The sequence below is a fragment of the Carcharhinus amblyrhynchos genome, unplaced genomic scaffold (assembly GCF_965287045.1).
Source record: "Carcharhinus amblyrhynchos unplaced genomic scaffold, sCarAmb.v2.hapA scaffold_43, whole genome shotgun sequence".
Lineage (NCBI taxonomy): Eukaryota > Metazoa > Chordata > Chondrichthyes > Carcharhiniformes > Carcharhinidae > Carcharhinus > Carcharhinus amblyrhynchos.
This window is the reverse complement of record NW_027649784.1, coordinates 1,635,900-1,662,474: the sequence shown is the minus strand read 5'-3', so window position 1 is coordinate 1,662,474 and position 26,575 is coordinate 1,635,900. Positions and strand designations below refer to the sequence as shown.

The following is a 26,575-nucleotide window of genomic DNA, read 5'->3' as shown; positions in this document are numbered from 1 at the left end:
GGCCAGCCAACCGTTAGAGGCGTCGCCAGGCACCATGGGAGGAGGAGAGCCGCGGGCCACCATCATCACTACTACTACAACAACAACAACAACATGGACCGCACTCACTTCACATTTTAATCCCCCCTCCACGCACACACCAAGAGAGAAAAAAAAACCCTTCTCGGATTTCTATCTAGGTTTATTCGCTGAGGGAGGGAAAAAAAAGCGCACTCTCGGATTTTTTTTATTTTTCAAAAACAAAAAGTTGGTCAAGCTGGAAAATGGCGCCGAGGAAAATAACGGACAACCAACGGCCGCCCGGCGCGCGCTCGCCTCCTCCCCACCCCCGGGCCCGGGGGCCGACGGGAAAGACAGCCTTCCCCCCCACTCATTCACTTCACTCAGCGGAGGCAGCGGGAGCGGAAAAATATTTTCCATCTGCCAGCCAAGGATCTTCAACCACCTGTAATTAATGTCCTTTCCAGATGTCCATATCCTTTACTTTTCCTTACCTTTTTAATCATTTTCTACATGTATACTGATATAGGTAGATATATGTATATATAGATACATATGACACTTGTAATATATATATGTTAACTTCAAAACTTAAAAACATTTTCCATCTGCCAGCCAAGGATCTTCAACCACCTTTAATTAATGTCCTTCCCAGATGTCCAGATCCTTTACTTTTCCTTACCTTTTTAATCATTTTCTACATGTATATTGATACAGGTATATATATATATCTATATATATGAAACTCAAAATATATATGTTAACGTCATCAAAACCTAAAGGGAAAGCATTTTCCATCTGCCAGCAAATGGTCATCTTTATGTCCAAGGTTGTTCAACCACCTTTAATGTCCTTCCCAGATGTCCATATCCTTTACATTTAATTAGCTTTTAATCATTTTCTACATGTATATTGCTACAGGTTCAAGCTGAAACATGGAGTTCAACCACTTTTCTTTTAATGAGATGAAACTTGAAATATATATATTAACTTCATCGAAACTTAAAGGAAAAACATTTTCCATCTGCCAGCCAAGGGATCTTCAACCACCTTTAATGTCCTTCCTAGATGTCCAGATCCTTTACATTTCATTAGCTTTTTAATCATTTTCTACATGTATATTGATTTGTGCTCAAGCTGGGACATGGAGTTTGACCACTTCTTTTAATGATATGAAACTCAAATATATATGTTAACTTCATCAAAACTTAAAGGAAAACCTTTTTCCATCTGCCAGCCAAGGATCTTCAACCACCTTTAATGTCCTTCCCAGATGTCCATATCCTTTACATTTCATTAGTTTTCTAATCATTTTCTACACGTATATTGATCCATGCTCAAGCTGGGGACATGAAGTTCGACCACCTTTCTTTTTTAATGAGATGAAACTTGAAATATATTTATTAGCTTCATCGAAACTTAAAGGAAAAACATCTGCCAGCAAATGGTCATCTTTATGTCCTTTCCAGATGTCCATATCCTATACATTTTATTAGCTTTTTAATCATTTTCTTCATATATATTGATTTATGTTCAAGCTGAGGCATGGAGTTCGATCACGTTTCTTTTAATGAGATGAAATTTGAAATATATATGTTAACTTCGTCAAAACTTAAAGGAAAACCATTTTCCATCTGCCAGCCAAAGTTGTTCAACTATCTTAATGTCCTTCCCAGATGTCCATATCTTTTACATTTCATCAGCTTTTTAACCATTTTGTACATGTATATTGATTTGTGGTCAAGCTAGGACATGGAGTACCATCACTTTGCTTCTTTTAATGAGATGAAACTTGAAATATATGTGTTAACTTCATCGAAACTTAGAGGAAAAACATCTGCCAGCAAACGATCATCTTTATGTCCTTCCCAGAAATCCATATCCTTTACATTTCATTAGATTTTTAATCATTTTCCACATGCATTTTGATGTAGGTTCAAGCTGAGACATTAAGTTTAACCTTTTTTACCTTCTTTTGAAATCTAAAATCCATCAAAGTTTAAGTTAAAGGGAAGTTTGAAAGATGTGCTGGTTAGGTGCATTGACCCGAACAGGCGCCGGAGTGTGGTGACTAGGCGAATTTCACAATAACTCCATTTTAGTGTTAATGTAAGCCTTACTTGTGACTCATAATAAATAAAACATTTTCCATCTGCCAACCAAGGTTGATCAACCACCATAATGTCCTTCTGCCATGTCCATATCCTTTACATTTAATTAGCTTTTTAATCATTTTCTACATGTATATTCATTCACGCTCAAGCTGGGACATGGAGTTCGACCACTTCTTTTAATGATATGAAACTTGAAGTATATAACTTCATCAAAACTTAAAGTTACTGTGAAATTCCCCTAGTCGCCACATTCCGGCGTCTGATCGGGTCAATGCACCCTATTCAACATGTCTTTCAGACTGTGGGAGTAAACCGGAGCACCCAGAGGAAACCGACGCAGACACGGGGAGAACGTGCAGACTCTGCACAGACAGTGACTCAAGCCGGGAATCGAACCTGGGTCCCCAGCTTTGTCAGGCAGCAGTGTTAACCACTGTGCCATCTATCCGAAGAAACAGCACCTCTGACAGTGCAGCATTCCCTTAATACTAATAATGATTTGTAATAATTCCCCTAATATAACCTTAAAGTACAAAAGCTTGTGAAAATGTCAACATCCTTTTACTTGATGAACTTTTAATTTGGTGAAACATCACACTGTTGTCCTCCTTTCTGGTTAGTTACAAACGAGCATTTCAAATTTGTCTTTAAATATTCATTTCATTCGCAGATTCAGATATCGCTGACAATGTGATGCCAAAGTGAGCCATTTTAAAATAAACTTGTGGCGAGGAAACAAGAGATATAACATTTTTGTCCTTTTCACTGGAAGAAATTGCAGCTGTTGAGAGCAAAACGATTCCGTATTATTTAAATTTAAGCAAATTCAAACGTTGAAGTATTATTAGAGTGACTGGGCAGAAGCAGGTGCAGATGCTGTCATGGTCAAAGTAGGCATGCTTAGAAACATGGAGCAAAAGGGGAACTAACGTGTTTTTTTTTCTGCCCCAGTAAAAGCCGCCAATAGTAATTGATTTGGTCACTCAGAAGAACAAACACACCCTTTTGGTTCATACTGACTGATATAAAAACATGTCTGGGGAGAACGTCAACCCATCGATGTGTGCCTGGCCTACACACAAAATGGTTCCAACTACAAGACCAGATCCAATGTGCACTCCATTCACAAAGCTTCAGGTTTCTAGGTGTTCAGATCACCAACAACCTATACTGGTCCCTCCATGCCGACGCTATAGTTAAGAAAGCCCACCAATGCTTCTACTTTCTCAGGAATTTCCACCCTAACGGCATTGTGAGTCAACCCACAGCATATGGATTGCAGTGATTCAAGAAGGCCGTTTACCACCACCTTCTCAAGGGCAGCTAGGAATGGGCAATAAATGCTGGCCAGCCAGCGACACCCATGTCCTATGAATGATTAAAACAAAAAGGATTATAAGAAAAATTTGGCATGTCTACTATGACTCTCACCAATTTTTACAAATGTACCATAGAAAGCAACCTTTCTGGATGTATCACAGCTTGATATGGCTCCTGCTCTGACCAAGACTGCAAGAAACTACAATGGGTTGTTGTGAACAAAGCCCAATCCATCATGCAAACCAGCCTCCCATCCATTGATTTTGTCGACATTTCCCGCTGCCTTGAAAAAGTAGCTGGCATAATCAAGAACCCCGGACAAACTCTTCCACCTTCTTCCATTGGGAAAAAGATACAAAAGTCTGAGATCACTTACCAACCGACTCAAGAACAGCTTCTTTCCTGCTGCAATCAGACTTTTGAATGGACCTACCTTATATTAGACTAATGTTTCTACATGCTACATCGTAGCTATGATTGTAACACTATATTCTACACTCTGTGCTTTCCTTCTCCTCTATGTACTCTATGAACGGTATGCTTTGTGTAGCATGCAAGAAACAAAACTTTTCATTGCATCCCAATACATGTGGCAATAATAAATTAAATCAGAAAGGAACAACCCTTCTAGTTTTTCCCATCATTCAACTGGATCACGGGTGAGATGGTCACCCCTGAAGTTTGGGTCATCTGAAGCTGGTCTGTGATCAAGGACTGACTGGAGGTCATAAATTGTCCCTAAATTAGTTTCCCTCAATGTGGAATGCCATAAACAATAGATAAGGGTCATGGGTGGAGGGGGGGACTGATAATGTTAAAATGGCAGTGCGGGCTCGTTGGGCCTGTTTCCCAGGCTGTTTTTGTTCTTTGTTTTGTTTCCAAGTGAGGCAGCTATGGGTGTTGAGAAAGTAGAAGTGAAGGCGCCTCAGCCATTGCAATTGTTGAACAGGTTTGAGTGGCTTGGAGCCAGTCTGGATGAAAGTACGAGGCCACAGGTTGGATGACGGTATCGAATTGCACTGTCGAGGCTTTCCATGTCCATTGGGAACTGGGGTGCCTCATCAACCCCTTTAATCACGTTTTAGTTTCATGTTTTAAGTTTTCATTTGTTTTTGTTGAAGGCAGTGTCCCTTTAAGAACATAAGAAGAACATAAGAACATAAGAAATAGGAGCAGGAGTAGGCCATCTAGCCCTTCGAGCCTGCCCCGCCATTCAATAAGATCATGGCTGATCTGTTGTGGCTCAGTTCCACTTTCCCGCCCTCTCCCCATAACTCTTAATCCCCTCTCTTATCAAGAACCCATCAACCCGCTTCTTAAAAATATTTAGCGAGGCAGCCTCCACCACTTCAACGGGCAGAGAATTCCAGAGATTCACCACCCTTTGAGTGAAGAAGTTCCTCCTCAACTCCGTTCTAAACCGCCTCCCCTTTATCTTGAGGCTGTGCCCCCTAGTCCTACTGTCTTTTTTGAGCGGGAAGAGTCTCTCCACCTCTATCCTATCCATCCCATTCATCATCATATACGTCTCAATGAGATCTCCCCTCATTCTTCTAAGGGGCTGCCCCTTTCATTTTGTCCCTCAGTGAGTTTAATTTGGTTAATTGGTTGATCCAAAATAGTTGGGTGAGCAAATTGACCATGGCAACATGGTATAGAAGCCATTCAGGTAAGGAGAGAATTATCAGGAATGTAGAGAGCAGAAGGGTGGGCGAGTGGTTATAGACAGTTCTCTGCAACGAGGACAGTCCAAAGGCCAGGTTCAGGATGTCTGCTCTGGGCAACAGAAGAACTTGCAGAGTGAGTGCCAAGATCCAGTTATGGTCCACGTAGGATCCAACATCGTAGGTCAGACGAGAAGCAAATTCTGCACAGTGAGTTGGAGCAGCTAGGGGCAAAATGAAAAAAGCAGAATCTCAAAGGGAATAATTCTGGATTATTACCTGAGGCATGGGAAAATTGAAGCAGGGTAAATAAGATGAGGCCTGGTTGAAAGATCGGCATGGAAGAAATGGGTTTCAGTTCTTTAGGCATGACCAACAATACTGGGGGCAGTATTGCTGGGGTGGCCTTCGCCTGAAATGTGCTGGGACCAGTTTGTGGCGAGTCATAGAGAGGGCTTTAAATGAAATAGGTCGGGGGGGGAGTGGCAGTGCTGGAGTGATAAAGTGAAAGAAAATGTGGTAAGTTTAAAAGAGAGCAAGGTAGCAATAAGGGAATTGATAATCTGAGATTGGCCACACACAGAGCATAAAACCTGAGAATGTGGCAGCAGATGAGGTAAGAGTGACAAAAATAATAAAAGACAGATTTGTAGGCCTGCGATTTGAATTCACACATAGTCTTTCGCATCAAGGTATACAACACAGATGGAAGTGAACAGACAGAGGGCGGCACAGTGACATACTGATTAGTACTTCTGTTTCACAGCATCAGGGACCCCAGTTCGATTCCAGGCTTAGGTCACTGTCTGTGTGGAATTTGCACGTTCTCCTCGTGTCTGTGTGAGTTTCCTCCGGGTGCTCTGGTTTCCTCCCACAATCCAAAGTTGCTTGGGTTAGGTGGATTGGCCATGCTGAATTGCCCCTTAATGTCAGGGGGACTAGGGTGGGATTGCAGTCAATGGGCCAAATGGCCTCCTTCTGTACTGTAAGATTCTATGAATTGACCCAGTTGCCATTGTGGACACATAGCTACAGGGTAACCAAGGTGGGGGACTGAAAGTTCAAGGGTATTCAACGTTTAGGAAGGCAAATAGGAAAGGGAGGTGGGGTAGTGCTGTTAGTAAAGGCTGACCATCTGTATATTGATGGGAGAGGATGTCAGATCTGAAGCTCAAGTCATAAGAAAGGTTTGGATGGAGCCAGAAAACAGGAAGGGACAGCAAATATTGATGAGCTGTTTGTAGGCCACAAATCAGTGGTGGTAATGTACAGTATAAATCAGGGAATTGGAGGTGCATGTCAGAAGGGTAATACAGTAAATATGGGAACAGCTTCAATCTAAACATGGACTGGGTAAATCTAATTCGCAGTAACACTCTGGAGGACAAATTCCTGAAATGTATACAAGATGTTTTTTTCTACAATAATATGTTGTGGAGAGAACATGTTACTGAAAACAAGCTTGCAGATACAGCAAAGTGTTAGGAAGGCCAATGGTAGGTTGGCTTTCATTGCAAGAGAGCTTGAGTGCAGAATCAAGTATGTCTTACTGCAGCTGTACAGGGCCTTGTTGAGACCACGCCCAGATTATTGTGTGCAGTTCACCAAACTGATTCTTGGGATGGCAAGATCAAGACCATAAGAAATACAGACCAGGGACCTAGGTCTGATTCCTGGCTTGGGTTACTGTCTGTGCGAGTCTGCACATTCTTCCCGCATCTGTGTGGGTTTCTTCCTTGTGTTCCGGTTTCCTCCCACAGTCCAAAAGATGTGCTGGTTAAGTGCACTGGCCATGCTAAATTCTCCCTCAGTGTTACACAAACAGGCATTGGAGTGTGGCAACTAGGAGATTTTCACATTGCAGTGTTAATGTAAGCCTACTTGTGACACTGATAAATAAAGTTTAAACTAACAGGATTTGGCTGTTTGGCCCCTCGAGCCTGCTCCGCTGTTGATTCAGATCATGGTTAATCCAAATTCCTCATGTCCACTTTCCTGAGCTTTCCCTGTATCTCTTAATTCCCTTACTGATCAAGAATCTACCTATCTCAGCCTTAAATATACACAAGGACTCTACCTCTGATTGTGATATAAGGAGAGGTTGCATTGACCAGGCCTGTATTAGCAGACAGAGAGGATCCAATTGAAATATATAAATTCTGACAGGGCTAAACAGACTGGATGGAGGGACGTTGTTTCCTATGACTGGGGGGGAGGTTCTAGAACAAGGGGATCACAGCATAGGCCATTTAGGACTAAGAAATTTCACTCAGAAGTTAGTGAACTTGCAGAATTCTCTAACACAGGCCAACGCTCTAACAAAGGCTGTGAAGAGCAAGTCACTGAATATATTTAAGGAGGAAACAGATAGATTCCTAGAATCCAAAAGTGTCCAGGGGATGGGTAGTGTGTGGGAGTATGGTGGAGCTTCAGCCATGATCAGATTGAATGGTGGAGCAGGCTTGAAAGGCCAAATGACCTTCTTCTACTCCTGATTTCCATGATTCTATTTTAGATCTTGTAATGTGCAAATAAAGAAGGGTTAATTAATAATCTTGCTATAAAAGGAGACTCAAGGGAAGAGTGACCATAATATGATGAAATTTGAGATTAAATTTAAAACTGATAAATCTGAACTATACTCCTCAATCTAAACAGAGGAAACTACAGAAGTATGAAACTACAGAAGTATGGGAAACTACATTAAAGGTATGATGGTAGGCAAGCAGTGGCTAGCATTTAAAGAATTAATGCATGGTTTACAACACAAACACAGTTTACTGGAGAAGGACGTTCCACAAATATCCCCATCCTCAATGATGGAAGAGTCCAGCACATCAGTGCATAAGATAACGTTAAAGCATTCATGACATTCTTTAACCAAAACTGACAAGTAGATGATTCATTTTGGCCTCCTCAAGAGGTCCCCAGCATCACAATTGCCAACCTTCAGCCAATTTGAATAACTTCACGTGATATCAAGAAATGGCTGAATGCACAATTCATAAGCTCTGGACCCTGACAATATTCCAGCAATAGTACTGAAGATTTGTGCTCCAGAACTTGCCACGCCCCCTAGCCTAGCTGTTCCAGTACAGCTACAACATTGGCATCTACCCAACAATGTGGAAAATTGCCCAGATATGTTCTATACACAAAAAGCAGGACAAATCCAACCTGGCCAATTATCGCCCCATCAGTTTACTCTTGATCATTAGTAAAGTGATAGAAGGAGTAATCAATGGTGCTATCAAGTGGCACTTACTAATCAATAGGGGCAACAGGGTGGCACTGCTGCTTCACAGTGCCAGGGACCCAGGTTCAATTTCAGTCTCAGATGACTGTGTGAAGTTTGCACATTCTCCCCATGTCTGTGGGTTTCCTCCAGGTGCTCCAGTTTCCTCTCATATTCCAAAGATATGCAGGTTAGATTGATTGGCCATGTCAAGTAATCAGGGAGACTAGCAGGGTAAACACGTGGGACTACAGACTTAGGGCCTGGGTGGGATTGGTTGTCGGCACAGACTCAATGGGCCAAATGGCCTCCTTCTGCAATGTAGAGATTCTATGATTCTAATAAGAACATAAAAAATAGGAGCAGGAGTAGGCCATCTAGCCCTTCGAGCCTGCTCTGCCATTCAATAAGATCGTGGCTGATCTGAAGTGGCTCAGTTCCACTTTTGCTTTCTCCCCATAACCCTTAATTCCCTTGCCTACCAAAAACCTATCTACCCGTGTCTTAAATATATTTAGTGAGGTAGCCTCCACCACTTCAACGGCCAGAGAATTCCAGAGATTCACCACCCTTTGAGTGAAGAAGTTCCTCCTCAACTCCATTCTAAACTGCGCTCCCCCCCCCCGCCCCCCCTTATCTTGAGGCTGTGCCCTCTAGTCCTGCTGTCCTTTCTGAGCAGGAAGAATCTCTCTACCTCTACCCTATACATCCCCTTCATTATACGTCTCTATACGATCCCCCCTCATCCTTCTAAACTCCAACGAGTACAAACCCAGTCTATTCAGCCTCTCTTCATAGTTCAACCCCCTCATCTCCGGTATCAGCCTAGTTAACTTCCTCTGCACTCCTTCCAAGGCCAAAATATCCTTGTGCAAGTGCGGTGACCAAAATGAACACAGTAGTCCAGCTGCGGCCTCATCAGTGCCCTGTACAGTTGCAGCAAGACCTCCCTGCTTTTATACTCTCTCCCCCTCGCTATAAAGGCCAGCATCCCATTTGCCTTCCTGATCACTTGCTGCACCTGCAGACTGGGTTTTTGCGACTCATGCACAAGGACCCCCAGGTCCCTCTGCACCGTAGCATGCTGCAGCTTTTCGCCCTTTAAATATAATCCCTCCTAATATAACCTGCTCCTTGGCACTCAGTTTGAGGTCGCAGCCTTGTTCAAACATGGACAAAAGTGCTGAATTCCAGAAGTGCGGTAAGAATGACTGCCCTTCACAACAAGGTCGCATTTGACCCAGTATGGCATTAAGGAGCTGCAGCAAAACTGGAGTCAATGGGAATCGGGGAAAATACTCCGCTGGTTGCAGTCATACCTAGCAAAAAAGGAAGATGGTTCTGGTGGTTGGAGTTTAATCATCTCAGTTCCAGTACATATTAAATCTGATCTCATACATTTAACCATACAGGCCATTGGTCCTACCTCCTTGACATTTTCACAACGTGCAAACTCTACACAGCCACCCGAGCTTGGAATTGAACCCGGCTCCCTGGCGCTGTGAGGCAGCAATGCCACCCTGCTGCCCCTATTGTTAAGGATTGTGAACAAAGCCCAGTCAATCACGCAAACCAGCCCCCATCTACTGACTATGTCTACACTTCCCGCTGCCTTGGAAAAGCAGCTAACATAATCAAGGACCCCAAGCAGCCCAGACATTCTCTCTTCCATCTTCTTCTGTCAGGAAAAAGATACAAAAGTCTGAGGTTACATACCAACTGACTCAGGAATAGCTTCTTCCCTGCTACAATTGGACTTTTGAATGGATCTATCTTGCACTAAGTCTCTACACCCTAACTATGATTGTAACACTATAATTTTGAACTCTCTCTTTTCCTTCTGTATGAACAATATGCTTTGTATAGCACACAAGAAATAATACTTTCCACTGTATAATACATGTTACAATAATAAATCAAATCAAAGTATACTTAGATTTGGAAGGTCTTTTTGCCCCAGATTTCCTTTTGAATTCATCACTGTCAACTTGCATCAAGCAGCAGGTTGTCAGTTCAAACCTATTGCAGTCGAGCGTACAACATAAGCTAACATCTTTGCAATGTCAAAAAGATCATTTTAGATAAAACTAAGTTGTAAAAGTAGATATAAAAGATTCCTTAACATATTTTCTCATCATTTTAAAAAATTCTTTCCTGGCATGTGATGTCACAGGTAAGGCCTACAATGTCCCCTTTCCCTAGTCGATGGTGGTGAGCCACCTTGAACTGCTGCAGTCCATCTAGTTTGAATTTCTGTCACGGTTTGGGATAATTTCGTGAGAAGCTAAGAGTCAATTACACTGTTCTGATGTAGAGTCACATGTAGGCCCAACCATGGAAGGATGGTAGACTTCAGCTGGATATCCATGCATCAGATGTGCTTTTATGATGATTGATGACAGTTTTGTGGCCATCATCACTGAGACTCACTTTCAAATCCAAGGGCAGCACGGTGGTTCGCATGCTGCCTCACAGCATCAGGGACCCAGGTTCGATTCCAGCTTGGGGTCATTGTTTCTGCAGAGTCTGCTCATTCCCCCCCACGTCTGCGTGGGTTTTTTCGGGTGCTCCAGTTTCCTCCCAGAGTCCAAAAGATGTGCTGGTTAGGTGCACTGACTATGCTAAATTCTCCCTCAGTATACCCGAATAGGCGCCAGAGTGCGGCGACTAGAAGATTTTCACACTTCAATGCAGTGTTAATGTAAGCCTACTTGTGACACTAATAAAAATGAAACTAAGATTTAATAACTAATCTAATTGAAATTCCACCAGTTGCCATATTGGGATTGGAACCCATGTCCCCCAGGATCTGTAGTCCAGTGACATTAACAATATGCAACTATCTCCTCCACATAAAAAATAATGCATCTTCTGTCCCAACAGTATTTTAATCCCTTAACTAACATCAGCCAGAATGGATTAACGGGTCATTCACTTCCTTGGATATTGTAGAATCTTGCTTACAGATGACACAGCAAAGTAAATGTTTTAGCTGAAGTACTTTTCGACATCCTGAACATGTGAAAAGCTTAAAGAGATTCAATGAAATGGACAAGGACAAGAGGCTGCCTTTGGTGGACTATTCTGGATTTTCCTAAAGAAGACTGAACCAGTTTGGAACAGTATAATAGACATTACTCACAGACTAGACTGACTGGCTATAATTTCCTTACCCAAAGGATATAACATTTACCCATACTATAGTCCTTTAGCACAGCTCCTGTTGCCAATAAAATTTCCCTCATCCATACCTTCAATTTTGGCAGTGAGGGAAGTGACACAGGCAGTAGGGTTTATCTTCACCTGATGTGCACTGGAAGACACCCAGAATGGTTTTGTTTATACAGTCAGGAGCAAAAGCTCTTGATTTCTCCTCTTGTCTGAAGTTCTGACCTATGAAGATTTTGCACATAGCAAGTTGCAAGATATATTGAATGAATATGTGTTTTACCTAGAGACATCATAGTATCTCAGACAAAAATATATTGCCTGCATGTTGCAATATTGGTGTGAGTTATTGGATGATGTTGTCAAGGGACAGCACAGAAATCACAAGCCAAGCAGGAGAAATCTGGTACACATCACATAGAATCCCGACAGTGCAGAAGGAGGCCATTTGGCCCATCGAGTCTGCACTGACACCAATCCCACCCAGGCCATATCCCCACTTCACCTTTTTAACCCCACTAATCTACCTGACACTAAGGGCTATTTAGCATGGCCAAGCCACCTAACCTGCATATCTTAAGGGGCAATTTAGCATGCCAATCAATCTAACCTGCACATCCTTGGACACCAAGGGGCAAATTAGCATGGCCAATCCAACTAACTCACACATCTTGGATACCAAGGGGCAATTTATCATGGGCAATCCATCTAACCTGTGCATCTTTGAATACTAAGGGGCAATTTAGCATGGCCAATCCACCTAACCACACATCTTTTGACAACAAGGGGCAATTTAGCATGGCTAATCCACCTAACCTACACATCTTTGGATACTAAGGGACAATTTGTCATGGCCAATCCATCTAACCTACACATCTTTGGACACTAAGGGGCAATTTAGCATGGCCAATTTCCCTAATTTGCACACCTTTGGACTGGGAGGAAACCGGAGCACCCAGAGGAAACCGCGTTGGACATGGGGAGAATCTGCAAACTCCACACAGACAGTCATGTAACCACACTGACAGCAGCTACAGAAACCATTAAGCTGTAATCCCTTGTATAAGTCGAGCATCCTTAGTCTATAAATCCAAAAATCGAGTGCAACCAAAAACCGTACCCTCACTGACATAAACATCACCAATCGCACCTCACCTTTAGCACAGGAAATTGTGTCGTTTGCACTACTTACCTTGAAAACCCTCTCCTACAATCAGAACCGTAGATGGTGCCACAGGTGTGAACTTATTCCAGGTTTCCTGTATTTATCATTCAGTGGCGCAACTTACTTTGAGCTATTTTATTTAGACTGTTGTTAGCCTAGGTTTCGGCCATTGTAATGTAAGTAGGCCTACGCCAATACAAAACCCAAGATTAACTGAAACCTGAAGCACAATTGGCCCAGAGGGTTTTAGATAAAGGATACTTGACCTGTAGTGGGAGAGGTAGGAATGGGGCTTGGAGAGTAGAGCATTGTGGGCTAGAAAATCCTTGCAATGTATGCCCTTTTCGAAATAAAGCTAGTCCTGGATTGGTCTGAAGCCTTCCAGGGCCATTTGTTCAATATCTGAAATGCAATCTGCTTTTCAAATCCTCACTGAACACGTTGACAACAGGATCTGAATGAAGACAAAGTCCCACATGGGAAGGCAAATGCACGTGAGATAGAGTGATCTGATAAGGTGGATTCATAATTGGTTTAGCGTAGGAGACAGAGGGTGGTTACAGATGACTGCTTTAGTGACTGGAGGCCAGTGACCAGTAGCATACTACAGGGATCCTTGCTGGGCCCCCTATTGTTCGTCATTTATATTAAAGGCATAGATGACTATATAAAGGGTAGAATCAGTAAGTATGTCGATGACACAAAGATCGGTGGTTAACACTGAGGTTGAGTGTCTTGGGTTATAAGAAGTTATAGACAAGATGGTAAAATGGGCGGATATGTAGCAGATGGAATTTAATCCTGAAAAGCATGAGGTGATGCACTCTGGAAGGAGTAATTTGACGAGGAAGTATACTATGAAAGGTCTGACACTGGGAAGTTCCAAAGAACAAAGGGATCTTGGCGTATTTGGCCATAGATCTCTGAAGGTAATTTAATAGGGTGGTGAAAAAGGCATGGCACACTCACTTTTATCAATCGGGGTATAGATTACAAAAGCAAATAAGTCACGATACACTTATATAAAACTTTGGTGAGGCCACAGCTGGAGTACTGTGTGTAGTTCTGGTTGCCACATAGGAAGGACATGAATGTACTGGAAGGGATGCAGAGGAGATTCACCAGAATGTTGGCTGGTATGAAACATTTAAGTTATAAAGAGAGGTTGGATAGGCTTGGGTTGTTTTCTCTGAGGAGTGACCCGATTGAGGTGTACAAGATTATGAGGGGCTCGGATAGGTGGATAGGAAACAGCTATTCCCCTTAGTTAAAGGGTCAGTTACGAGGGGACACAAGTTAAAAGTGAGGATGGGAAGTTTAGGGTTGACGTGCAGAAAACCTTTTTTACCCAAAGGATGGTGACGGTCTGGATTGCACTGCCTGGACGGGGGTGGAGGCAGGTTGCCTCACATCCTTTAAAAAGGATCTGGATGACTACTTGACATGTCATAACATTCAAGGCTATGGGCCAAGTGTGGCAAGTGGGATTAGGTGGACAGGTCAGGGCCTTTAATACATCAGTGCAGAATCGATGGGCCAAAGAGCTTCTTCTGCACTGTAGTATTCTGTGATTCTGTGAAGAGAATCTGTGATCTGAGAACCAATTTGATGATGCCTCAGCCTTCTCCCAAACTGGTAGTTGAATTGTAGCAGCCAAATATATTTCTAAAGGCCAAGAAACACTTGGCTGCACAGAAAATCCAAGAGATGGTCTTTCCAAGAATTCTAATTTGATTCTGTATTGGAGTAGGCAGTGTGAACAGGAACTGCTTCAACTCAGTTGTGCAGTAAGAATAATTCCAGAACAATGACGTAGCCTCTCATTATATTGGGGTACTCATTCACAGATCCCTGAAGGCAGCAGAGCAGGTGAATAGGATAGTTCAGAAGGCATATGGGATACTTGCTTTTATCAATTGTGACATTGAATACAAGGACAAGTAGGTAATGTTGGAGCTGTACAGAACATTGGTTACAGCTGGAGTACTGTGTGCAGTTCTGCTCACCTCAATATAGGATGTATATGATAGCATCAGTAGGGGTACAGAGGAGGTTCACCAGGATGCTGCCTGGGATGGTGCATTTGAGCTGTAAGGCAAACCTGGATTGGCTTGGATTGCTTCCTTTAGACAGAGAAGGCTGAGGTGTATAAGATTATGAGGGGTATGGGCAGGGTGAGGAGGAGCTGTTCCCCTCACTTGAGGAGTCAATCACGAGGGGGCCATAGTTTTAAGGTGAGGAGCAGTAGATTCAGAGGGGATTTATGAAAAAACTTCTTACTCAGAGGGTAGTGAGTATCTGGAACACACAACCCAGGAAGCCAGAAACCTTACAACCTTTAAAAAATATTTGGATGAGCACTTGAAACATCATAATATTCAAGGACATGGGACAAGTTCAAGAAAATGGGATTAGTGCACCTTTAGTGGTAGTTATTGTTGGTGCAGAGTCCATAGGCCGAAGCACCTTTTCTCTACTATATGACCCTATGAGTGAGCCCTTTCCATGATTAAATTCAATTATTTATTCAATTTGGGAAACCTTGTGGAGAGGCAGTTTCCCAATATTTGGATTGCAACAGTCTGGATTCAATGCACGTGTTTCCAGGGACACTTGTATCACTTTGGTTCACTTTATCCTTTCTTCTGGAAGGGTAACACAGTGGGTTAGCACTGCTGCCTCACAGCACCAGGGAGCCAGGTTCGATTACTGTTGTCTGTGCAGAGTCTGCACATTCTCCTTGTATCTGCATGGGTTTCCTCTGGATGCTCCCGTTCCCTCGCAGAGTCCGAAAGACGTGCTGGTTAGGTGCACTGGGCCATGCTAAATTTTCCCTCAGTGAACCCAAACAGGTGCTGGAGTGTGGTGACTAAGGGATTTTCACAGTAACTTCATTGCAGTGTTGATGTAAGCCTATTTGTGGCAATAATAAATATAAGGAAGTCCTATCAAATGCCATAATTGGAAGGAATACCTTGTTAAAAATAAAAGCTTCACCTGAAATGGGGGGTGGGGGGGGAGGTGTGTGGAAGGGGTAGTGGGTTTGCACCAGGAATTAAACTACAAGTCCTATAGTCAAAAACAAACTTTCAAATCTTGTATGTACATTAAAGTATTTCCATCTGTTTGGATTCTGCGTTAAGATGGCCTTTCTCAACATGCTAGATAACCATTCTGATTATGATCCATGACCGCCATCTATATATTCAATCTCAATAATATCATGTTATAGTATTCAAGTTTCTGCAGAGTTGGTAAACATATAGAACAATTTATCATTGGATTTGTCAAGCTTTTTTACCCAATACAAAATATTCTTTTTCTAAATAAAGGGAATTGACCATTTTTCTACTGAACTGAAGCCAGAAGTGTGCAAGGGGTTGTAACAATTGAACGATCCTAACATCTACATCTATCACCATTGATCTCACTGTGCCTATTTTGGATCAGACTGGGGAGAATACAGAGATATATAAGAATGTACCAGGGATGAGACATTTCAATTATGTGGAGGCTGGAGAAACTGGGATTGCTCTCTTTCGCACAATGAAATTAAGGGGAGACTTAATAGAGGTGCACAAAATCAGGAAAGATTTTTTGGAAGCGTTTTGTCAGAACAGACAGCGAGAAATTGTTTCCAGTGGTGGGATGGTTGTTTGGTTTATGGTTGTGGGTGGCACAGTGATTAACACTGCTGCCTCCTAGCACTACTGACCCGGATTCAATTCCAGCCATGGGGGACTGCAAGGTCTGCACGTTCTCCCCCGTTTCTGCGTGGGCTTCCTCCAGGTGCTGTGATTTCCTCCTGCACTCTAAAAATGTGCAGTTTAGGTTCACTGGCCATGTTAAATTGCCGCTAAGGTCTGTGGGATTAGCAGGGTAAGTATGAGGGGTTGTGGTGATAGGGTCTGGGTACACTCGATGGGCCAAACGGCCTCCTTCTGCACTATGGGGATTCTATGAGTTTGTAAAAAAGTCAGAAGGGATGATTTCTTTTACGCAGAGTTGTGATCTGTAATACACTGCACAGGGTAGCACAGTGGTTAGCACTGCTGCTTCACAGCTCCAGGGACCTGGGTTCGAATCCCGGCTCGGGTCACTGTCTGTGTGGAGTTTGCACACTTTCCTCGTGTCTGCATGGGTTTACTCCGGTTTCCTCCCACAGTCCAAAGATGTGCGGGTTAGGTTGATTGGCCATGCTAAAATTGCCCCGTAGGTGTCCTGGGATGTGTAGGTTAGAGGGATTAGCGAGTAAATGTATGGGGATATGGCAATAGGAATTGTGGTTGGTGCACATTTGATGGGCCGAAGGGCCTGTTTCTGCACTGTAGGATTCTATGATTCTATGAAAGAGAGATTGGGAGCAGATTCGGTAATAACTTTCAAAAGGTAGTTACAGGACCAGGAAGAAGAGCGGGGAGCTGAAACTTGGCTAATTCTTTCAAAGGTGAGAAAGCCACAATGGACCACGTAGTCTCCTTTTTTGATGTAAGACTCTTTGATTCTCTACAAGTTGTACCTGGCTTGAAGGGTTAGCAGTTAAATCATTGTATTCCAGACTACCTAGGAACATCACTACAGGAGATTCACTGTTAATAATTCTTCATCAGATGCCATGGGGATTTTCACAATAACCTCATTGCAGTGTTAATGTAAGCCTATTTGTGACACTAATAAATAAACTTCAAATGTCCTTTTAAAGGCAGATCTCATTAAAGAGTTATGTCAATTTCCCACCTTGGCTGTGTTCATGACTTCACAAAGACTATCAGTGTCTTGATAATGGCAGGGCAAGGGCCAGAGACAAGAAAAATGAGAGATTTTCAATTAGAAGTCTGTAAATTAAAGGTGTAAGCAAATGGCAACTTGATTCTATACAGCCATCTTTAACACAGTGAAACATCCAAAGACTGGGTAGCCTGGTTAGCTTAGTCGGTAGAGCATGGGACTCTTAATCTCAGGGTCATGGGTTTGAGCCTCAAGTTGGGTCGGCACAGTGGTTAGCACTACTGTCTCAGTTCCAGGGACCCACATTCGATTCCGGCTTTGGTCACTGTGTGGAGTTTGCACTTTCTCCCCATGTCTGCGTGAGTTCCCTCCCACACTCCAAAGATGTGTGGGTTAGGTTGATTGCCCATGCTAAAATTGACCCTAGTAGCAGGGGGAATTAGGAGGATAAACGTGGGGTTACGGGAATAGGTCCTGGGAGAGACTGTGGTTTGGTTCAGACTTGATGGATGTAATGCCCTCCTTCAGTATTGTAGGGATTCTACGATAACTCACAGCATTATCGAACACAACTCAACACCAAGCCACACAAAGGAGATAAAAGCAAAACACTGCAGATGGTAGAATCTGAAACAAAAACAGAAAATGCTGGAAAATCTCAGCAGGTCTGGCAGCATCTGTGGAGAGAGAATAGAGCCATCGTTTCAAATAAGAATGACCTGCAGAGGTGGAGATATCATGACAGCTGAAAAGCTTAGTCATATGTAGTTTTAGAGACCAGACCCTGGGCAGGGAGTGGTAATTCCAACGTTATAGTCTGGAAGATTTGTGCATTTTTTTTTGTAAAAATCATTATGGGACATGGGCGTCACTGGCTGACCAGCATTTATTGCCCATCCCTAGTCACCCATGGAGGGCAGTTGAGAATCAACCACATTGCTGTGGCTTTGTAGTCACACGTAGGCCAGATCGGGTAAAGATGGCAGATTTCCTTCCATCAAGGACATTAGTGAACCAGAAGAGTTTTTCTGATAATTGACAATGGTTTTGTGGTAATCAATAGTTTCTTTATTCCAGATATTTTTAATTGAATTCAAATTCCACCATCTGCTGTGGTGGGATCTGAACTCAGGTCACCAGAACATTAGCCAAGTTTCTGGATTAATAGTCCAGCGATGATAACACTAGGCCATCACATTTCTCCCTGAGCTATATAACCAACAAATCAAAGCCCTAAGGGTACATCAGAGATTCAAATGACTTCACAAAGACTATCAGTGTCTTGATTATGGCAGGGCAAGGGCTAGAGACAAGAAAAATGAGAGATTTTCAATCAGAAGTCTGTAAACTAAAAGTGTAAGCAGATGACAACTTGCTTCTATACAGCCACTTTTAACACAGTGAAACATCAAAAGACTGAGTAGCTCAGTTGGTAGAACATGGGACTCTTATTCCCAGGGTTGTGGATTTGAGCCTCACGTTGAGTGCTTAAGTTTGGTCGGCAGAGTGGTTAGGACTGCTGCCTCACAGCGCCAGGGACCCAAGTTCGATTCTGGCTTTGATCACTGTCTGTATGGAGTTTGCACTTTCTCCCCATGCCCACGTGGGTTTCCTCCAGGTTGAAAAGTTTACAGGATGGTAATGCTCAAGAACCCCAAGCATAAAACTTTTGAGAAGTTCAAAACTAGTACTTAGTGATATTTTGATTTGAAAAGCTAATTAACGTACATATACTGGCACAGGACACATTCTTTAACAGTGACTACACTTAGCTGTAAAGTACTTTGACGCATCCTGGCTACCCAAGTTGTTTTCTTTTACAGTCTTGTACAATGAAATCAGATCAATTACTTTTCGGATAACAGATTATTTCACTGTTGTGTCTTGGATCATGAAGACCCATAAAATTGATATTTTGCCCTTCTATGATGTTCATCTGAAAAAGACGGTACATTTAATGTTTCATTATTTAATTTGTATTTACAAACAATATCGCGTTCACCATTTTTTTCTACAGCCGAGCTCTGGCAAGAGCCACACAAAAACAATGCAAAAAAACTGCATACCCAATTTACAACACAGTATCTCCAAACTGTAGTCTCTCCCACCTCCCATTCACAAGTATGTGGTTCTGTGCACGCCGATAGGTGCCCTGTGATTACTCACACAAAGCCAGGTCAAATTCAGATGCAATATACTATGCAGTGATGTTCAGCATGGCGCAACTGGGCAAAAGGATAGATGATGTCCTGCCTGGTAGAGAAGATATATTTTCAAATGAAGGTGCCTGTCTGGTCTGCAAATGTCAACCTGTGGACTGTGGATTGCTCATGTATTGCTACAGTGTTTCAAACAATTGTTTCAGCACACCCAAGAGGAAAACTTTATTTTTCTGGGTTAATTTCTGGTAGCTGGAGACTACTGCTGAGTGTTGGCATCAGTGCTGGATGCCAACACTCACTGCACCCCTGCTGCCTATTTTCCCCCTATACTGGTACATCACACCCCAAGGCATCAGCCTGGCCGAAAATAGAGGCTTTTTTTCCAGACTAAGGATGCCAGAGCCAGCTTGGCTACGAGATGCCATACTTTATTCAATAAGCTAACCTATTTTTCCAAATGGTTATCAGAAGTGTGAAGAATGTAATTCCCAGTCCTACCAGTTCCATCCACTGTTGCTACTGGAAGCGTGGTTGCGCGTTGAATTTAAAAGCTTCAATGCATTTAACTGGATGTGGGACTCAACAAGAGCAGGCTGCACCACGGAAATCTAAGAGCTGGGAGACCTCACATCACCAAGTACCTATAGATACAAAACCATTACTGGCTTTATCAGGCATAAATCACCTAATATACTGAACAAATCAGAGCAATGCAAAAAAAAAAGCCACATCAATTTGCTTGTCATTATTGGTCCAAGGATTTTTATATAAAGAATAAGTGCTACTTAACACTGTACAAACCCTAGAGAAAGCCATGCAGGATTATTCGGCACATTGCACCTGAAGGACTCTGTCATCCAATCATTCCAAATTGTTGACTTATTTTCTCTTTTATTCTTTCCTGCTTGCCTAGGAAAAGTGTTTTCGTTCTGCCCACTGCGGGTCAGGCTGTTCAAGGGCGAGGACCCATAATTTTCCCGCTCTCAATACTGGATACTGTTGGAAATGGAGGCGTGAGATGGAGTACTCAAGTCCATTTCAACATTTACAAAGTCTTCACTGAGAAACTGTCAGATTGTTTCTGAGAGGGGTCTCGTTTTCAAAGCAACTATTTTCACCAATAAATTACACCACTTCATTTCAGCATATGAGAGGATCACTTGCCTCCCTCATTGCTTATCCTATTCATTTGATGGTGTGACAACAAAATAAAGGAGCGATTGAGATTCCTAACTCCATGAGACAGTTCCAGGAGGGACATGGTTATGCATCACTAGGTGTTGAAGGGAATTGAACATATTTCCTCGCTTTTAAAGTTTTTTTTAAGCCAGTGTGCCCAATAATCCTCCCACTCTATTGCTTTGGAGACCTCACATAGGCTAAGAAAACAATCCCAATTATATTTAATTTGGATCATTGAATGAAGAGGAAAAATGCAGAGTTACAGGGTAAGGGATGCACTGGATGAATTGGTCTTGCAGAGAGCCAGCACAGGCACAATGGATGAATGACCTCCTTCTGTGCTGTAGTTTATGATGATGTGGAGATGTCGGCATTGAAGACTGAGGTGGACACAGTAAGAAGTCTCAAAAAACCTGTTGAACTTCAACCTGGCATTGTAAGAATTCTGTGCTGTAGTTTATGATGATTAGTTAGAAATGGCCAATCTGTAAATCAGAAAACTACAAGAACTTTGTCAATCCTAGTGACCTTTTCTTTGTCCTGTACCCTACAATGCATTTTAGCCTTTTTGAATGAATGTCATGCATTGCCATCTGAACACAGTGCAGCAGGCCATTCAGCCCCTCTAGCATGGCACTAATTAACAACTCTAGTCTACTCTCGACTTCCACCCACTAAACAGATTATCAACCAGGCCCCAGTGTATGTGGCCTATACCTCAAGCCCAGAGATCTTTGAAATGGGATCTAAAACACACATCCTGATCTGACTATTGGTGACTCTAATTAATATATTAAAAGTGTTCTGTGTTTGTGCACATTTTGTCAACTCCCCTTCCCCCTTTATAAATCTATATCCCCAATTCTAATGGAAACAATATCAGACTTTAATTACAGCTGCATCCCACTTATCACAATCTGGAATATAATTTCGGTGACTGTGAAACTACCAATTGTAAAAAAAACCCCACCTGGTTCACAAATTTTTTTAGGGAAAGAAGCTTGTCATGGTCACCAGGACTGCGCTACGTGACTCCAGATCCACACTAACCCGCCCTCTGTAATGATCGAGCAAGCCTTCAGTTCAAAGAAAGCAGGCAATAAAACGCTGGCCTGGTCAACAACCCCATGAAAGAAAAATAAACATCACTAATGGAAGGAAGGTGTTAATGCAGCCGAAACAAAATTTACACAGGGCAGTGATTAAATGTGGATGAAACACTTTATAACGGATATATATATATAAACATGAGGACAGAATGATAAAAGGAAATTACTGCAGAGGCTGGAATCTGAAACCAGAAAACACTAAAATCTCAGCAGGTCTGGCAGCATCTGTGAGGATAGAAAAGAGCCGACGTTTCCGAGTCCAGATAATCTTTTTGTCAAAGCTCTGGAGTCACATGTAGGACAGTCCTGGTGACAATGACAAGTTTCCTTCCCTAAACGACATTTGTCAGCCAGGTAGGTTTTTACAACAATTGACAAATTGTTCTGTCCTCACAGGTGCTGCCAAACCTGCTGAGGTTTTCCAGCATTTTTTGGAGTACAGAATGTCTGACTTTCAAAATGCCCACTGGTCTAATTATTCTCCCAATCTTTTCACATCACCTAAAGACTGCACTTGAGTTCAATATCACAGGGTAGAGTAGTATTTGACTAAAAAGGACCATGGGTTGTATAGTGCCAGTGTATCTGTTTTCTCCCCCCTGCTTACACACTTTGAGGGGGCCACACACACCAACTATTTTAGCTACCTGGAATTTTTGGGTGACGAATTAAAGTCAATTCGATTTGACAGCCAGCAACTGAGAAAGCATACATACTATACCAACATTTGTGTTTGATAATTTGTGAGATTAACAATTAGTTCTCATCTATAACCGAGGCTTATTCCAGGCAGACAGCTCTTACAATCGAGGCGCAGGGTGGCTTGTTCAAATTTCCTTCCCTCCCCTCTACCTTTTTGGAAATAGTCTCCAGCCCCTTCAGAATTTTCTGTAAATGCTTCCATTTTCAGTTACCCTTTGCCACGCTCCACAATGTTAAGTGAAGTCTTGTTCCTCTTGCAAACACTTGCTGGACCTCTGAAATTCTCACTCACATCCTGGCAATCAAGGAATTTATTGTTTATAATGACACGACAAGGCTGACCTCTCTGGATAGCTGGAAGTTAGACAACTCTCATATATATATACATATATCTGTATATAATAATTAAATATAATATAAAAAATATAAAATTGGCACCAATGACCGTAAATTTATTTTCTTCATATATTGCATCATCACTACTCAGTGGTTTTCTTGACCAGTGATTGTAAAGAATCATTTTAACCCTTTTGAGTTACAGCACATTAACTGGAATAACACAGTACTATCTGATAACGAGTGCTGTACACTGTTTAACAGCAAGTGAATGGAACCCAAGCACAGAAAGACATCCAAGGCAATCAGACATCTCTACTTCTTCCTTTCTGTGGCTTTTTTTTTTAAAAAAAAACTTCATCCACTTCATGGTTCCTTCTCTTTAAAGGCTTTGGTACAAACGTGAGTGAAGTGAGCCAACTCTTGATATTGAAGTCTAGAGTCTCCCTGCAGGTTCTACCTGCCGCACACACACTCACCAACAAATCAAACAACAAGTTCAAGGCTCGATCAAGAGTTGGAATATTTAACTAGCGCTATCTATGTCCTGGCTTTAGAAGCAACGAGGTGTTTGGTTAAAAGCAGGCAGCTAGTTACAGGCAACATTACAGAGGGGAAACAGGGAAGTTGAAATTCTCAACCGCTGTTTCTCTCTGGGAACTTGCAAATAGTTCCAAGCTTGGAACCCCACAGCAACAGTACGGGACCACTATAGTAAAAGTTGTTTGAAGCAAAACACATCTAACCCTCCAAAAGAAGCAGACTAATAAAAAATAAAAGCTACACGGTCTTCCAGATGTCTGGAGCCCACGACATTGCAAACAATAAGGTTTGCATGGCAGTGACCATTTAGCCTCAACAAGATGTGACTTACTCATGACTGCCAAGGAATTCCACCCCTCCCGATAATCTCAAACAATCTATTTCAGCATTAGATCTCCCTCGTATTATTCATCTGCAAAAGGAGCCTGCCTTACAGAATGAACTTCCCAGTTGCAAGCACTTGCCACGTGAGCAACACTGCCCAGTTCCAGTTCCCTCTGCTGCAGTTCCTGGTCAGCCATATCCCCCCCCCCCACCCCGAGTGCCGAGAATTTCCTGGTCCTTCCTTACATAATCACCACGTCCTCAAGTTTAATGAAAAGCAACTTAGCTGCACTTACGTACCAAGCCTGGCCACGATTCACTCTCCCCCGTCTGCTCTGTCTTTTGATTGCTCCCACTGGAGACAGACAGCTCTCATTTATAATACTGTAACACTGAACCATCTCCCCAGCCTGTCCCTGCAACATCAGGGTTAGGCAGAAGGCAGCTTTAGGATGTGATGAGGGGGAATTCCATGTTAAGGAAAAGAATCCCACCAGCTCTGCAGGGCGCCTCAGAGATGCTGCCTCAAGGTAGAGAGAGAGAGAGTCAGGTTGGGGAAAGATGAATGCAGTTAGTTCCGGGAGAGATACGGTTGCAATACTGTGTAATGATATGTGGCTAATCCAATGGTGCAGGAGGAAACTGCAAAACAATCACAAAGTATTTGCATTCTAGTCAGCGGGTGCATTGTGGTTCCAACGCCTCCACAGTAAGCAGTGATCTGTCACCTGCTTCTTTGTTAAAGGCATTTCCAACAACAAGTTGGAAGAGAACCTGAATGATATGTAAATGTTTTGGTTAAATGATCCAAGAACCGACTTCACAGAAAACACAATCAGATAAAATAACAGCCAGCCATGAGACCAATCATGAGGGGAGGGAGGGAATTCTCCCACAGGGAGCAGGCCACACGAAAGGTCCATTCACCTCCGGCCGGTGTTGCCCGGAAATTCCCACGTCTTGGAAACGTGTGGGAGCCATGTTGTGTGGAACATCCTGTCAATGCAGTCAGTAAGCTCACAGCTCAGGGTGGAAACATGCCTGAATTTGAAGGGCAGGAGGTGGCAAGGGAAGGCAAGAGGAGGCAGGGGCACACCACCACCACCCCCCACCCTTAATTCCCATGGGTACAGGTCACTTACCACCATAATATAACTGGCCCGACCTGCAGCTCTCCAGTATGTCTGATCGCCGTCTAATGCAGAAACCAGCCCTGCTCTGTCAAGTCAAACTCCTGATGGTTGATGCTGAGTGACCTTATCGCAGGCTCTGGTCCTGTTGGTGCACAGGCACATATACACTGTACACTCGTGTGCACACACACACACACACACACATACACACACACACACCCACCCCTGCCCCATGCACAGGGCAGGAGCAACTCCTCCACTCTCTTGTAAGCTCACAAGTTAATTTCTCAACAGCAGTCCATACAGTGGTATATACAGAGGGCAGGCACGAGGTCTGAACCCAAATGGCAAAGAATCAGGTCTGCTCCAACTGCGCGCAGACTGTGCAGTTCCAGGTTAAGTGGCAGCCAAGAGCGAGCTCAGTTCTGTTCCCCACCTCACTGATCATCCTCAAAAAAGGTTTCTCTCACTAATGAACTATACAGTTGACTATAAAATACTGATTAGGAATGCTTTTATACAGTATCTTCTAACAAAGTGCTTTAGGTGGCCCATCGCTTTGAATATCGGTGATTGTCTCTGTTTTGCTCACATTCCTGGCGGATGAGCCACGGAGGTGAATGGCGAGGTGAAACCAATCTCGGTGACAGACGGTGAAGCCACGCTGTAAGGCCCTGATGGAGGCACGGTCTGAGGAGGGCTGCTGATCACACATTCCAGGCTGAAACACAGACACAAAACGTGAGGGGAAAAACACTGATCTTAGTAAGGGTTCACCTGCACTGTCGGAGCAAGAAGCTTAAGATTAAGGCAGCACAGTGGTTAGCACTGCTGCCTCACAGCACCAGGGATCTAGGTTCGCTTCCCAGCTTGGGTCAATACTTATGTCTGTGATTCCCAGATGAAAAGATGCTGAAAGTAACAGTTATCATGGGGATACCTTCAGGGGCAGTACTATGGTACAGTGATTAACACGGCTGCTTCTAGCGCTAGGGACTGGCGTTCGATTCCCAGCTTGGGTCACTGTCTGTGTGGAGCTTACACGTTCTCCCCATGCCTGCGTGAGTTTCCTCTGGGTGCTCTGGTTTCCTCCCACAGTCCGAAAGATGTGCTAGTTAGGTGGATTGGCCATGCTCAATTGCCCCTTGGTGCAGGGGACTAGTAGGGTAAATGTTCGGGGTCACAGGGATAGGGCCTGGGTGGGATTGTGGTCGGTGCAGACTTGAAGGACTGAGCAGCCTCCTTCTGCACTGTGGGGATTCTATGATTCCCAGTTAATTTTCCTTCCTTCCTTTTTATTCTCTCTCTCGTCATCAATTCTTTCCAGGGTACAACAGCAAGAACAACTTGCATGTCGACTAGCACCTGTAATGTCCCACCATCTCCTAAGGGGTTTATTATTAAAACAAATTTGATGCCTAGTCCCATAAAGAGAAATGAGAGTGGGTGAGTAAAGGCTTACAGTTCTTTAAGGTCTATTTCTTAGAATCACAAGTCGACTTACGTTAACACTGCAATGAAGTTATCGTGAAAATCCCCTAGTCGCCACATTCCAACGCCTGTTCGGGTAACACTGAGGGGCAAATTGGCACGGCCAATGCACCTAACCAGCACGCCTTTCACACTGTGGGAGGAAAGCAGAGCACCCGGAGAAAACACATGCAGACATGGGGAGGACGTGCAGACTCCA

At 43.1% G+C, this 26,575-nt stretch overlaps 1 protein-coding gene across 3 annotated transcripts in view; it reads right to left on the bottom strand.

The window, feature by feature from the left end:
* Positions 1–18,265: 18,265 nt before the first annotated feature.
* Positions 18,266–26,575, bottom strand: part of LOC145337129 (P2R1A-PPP2R2A-interacting phosphatase regulator 1-like) — a 54,701-nt gene continuing 46,391 nt past the window's right edge. For all 3 annotated transcript variants that reach the window (XM_080181907.1, XM_080181905.1, XM_080181906.1), the window contains one exon: positions 18,266–25,606. In XM_080181907.1, coding sequence (XP_080038033.1) covers positions 25,474–25,606 — 133 coding nt within the window. In that variant the 3' untranslated portion in view covers positions 18,266–25,473. The remainder of the gene's footprint in view (positions 25,607–26,575) is intronic.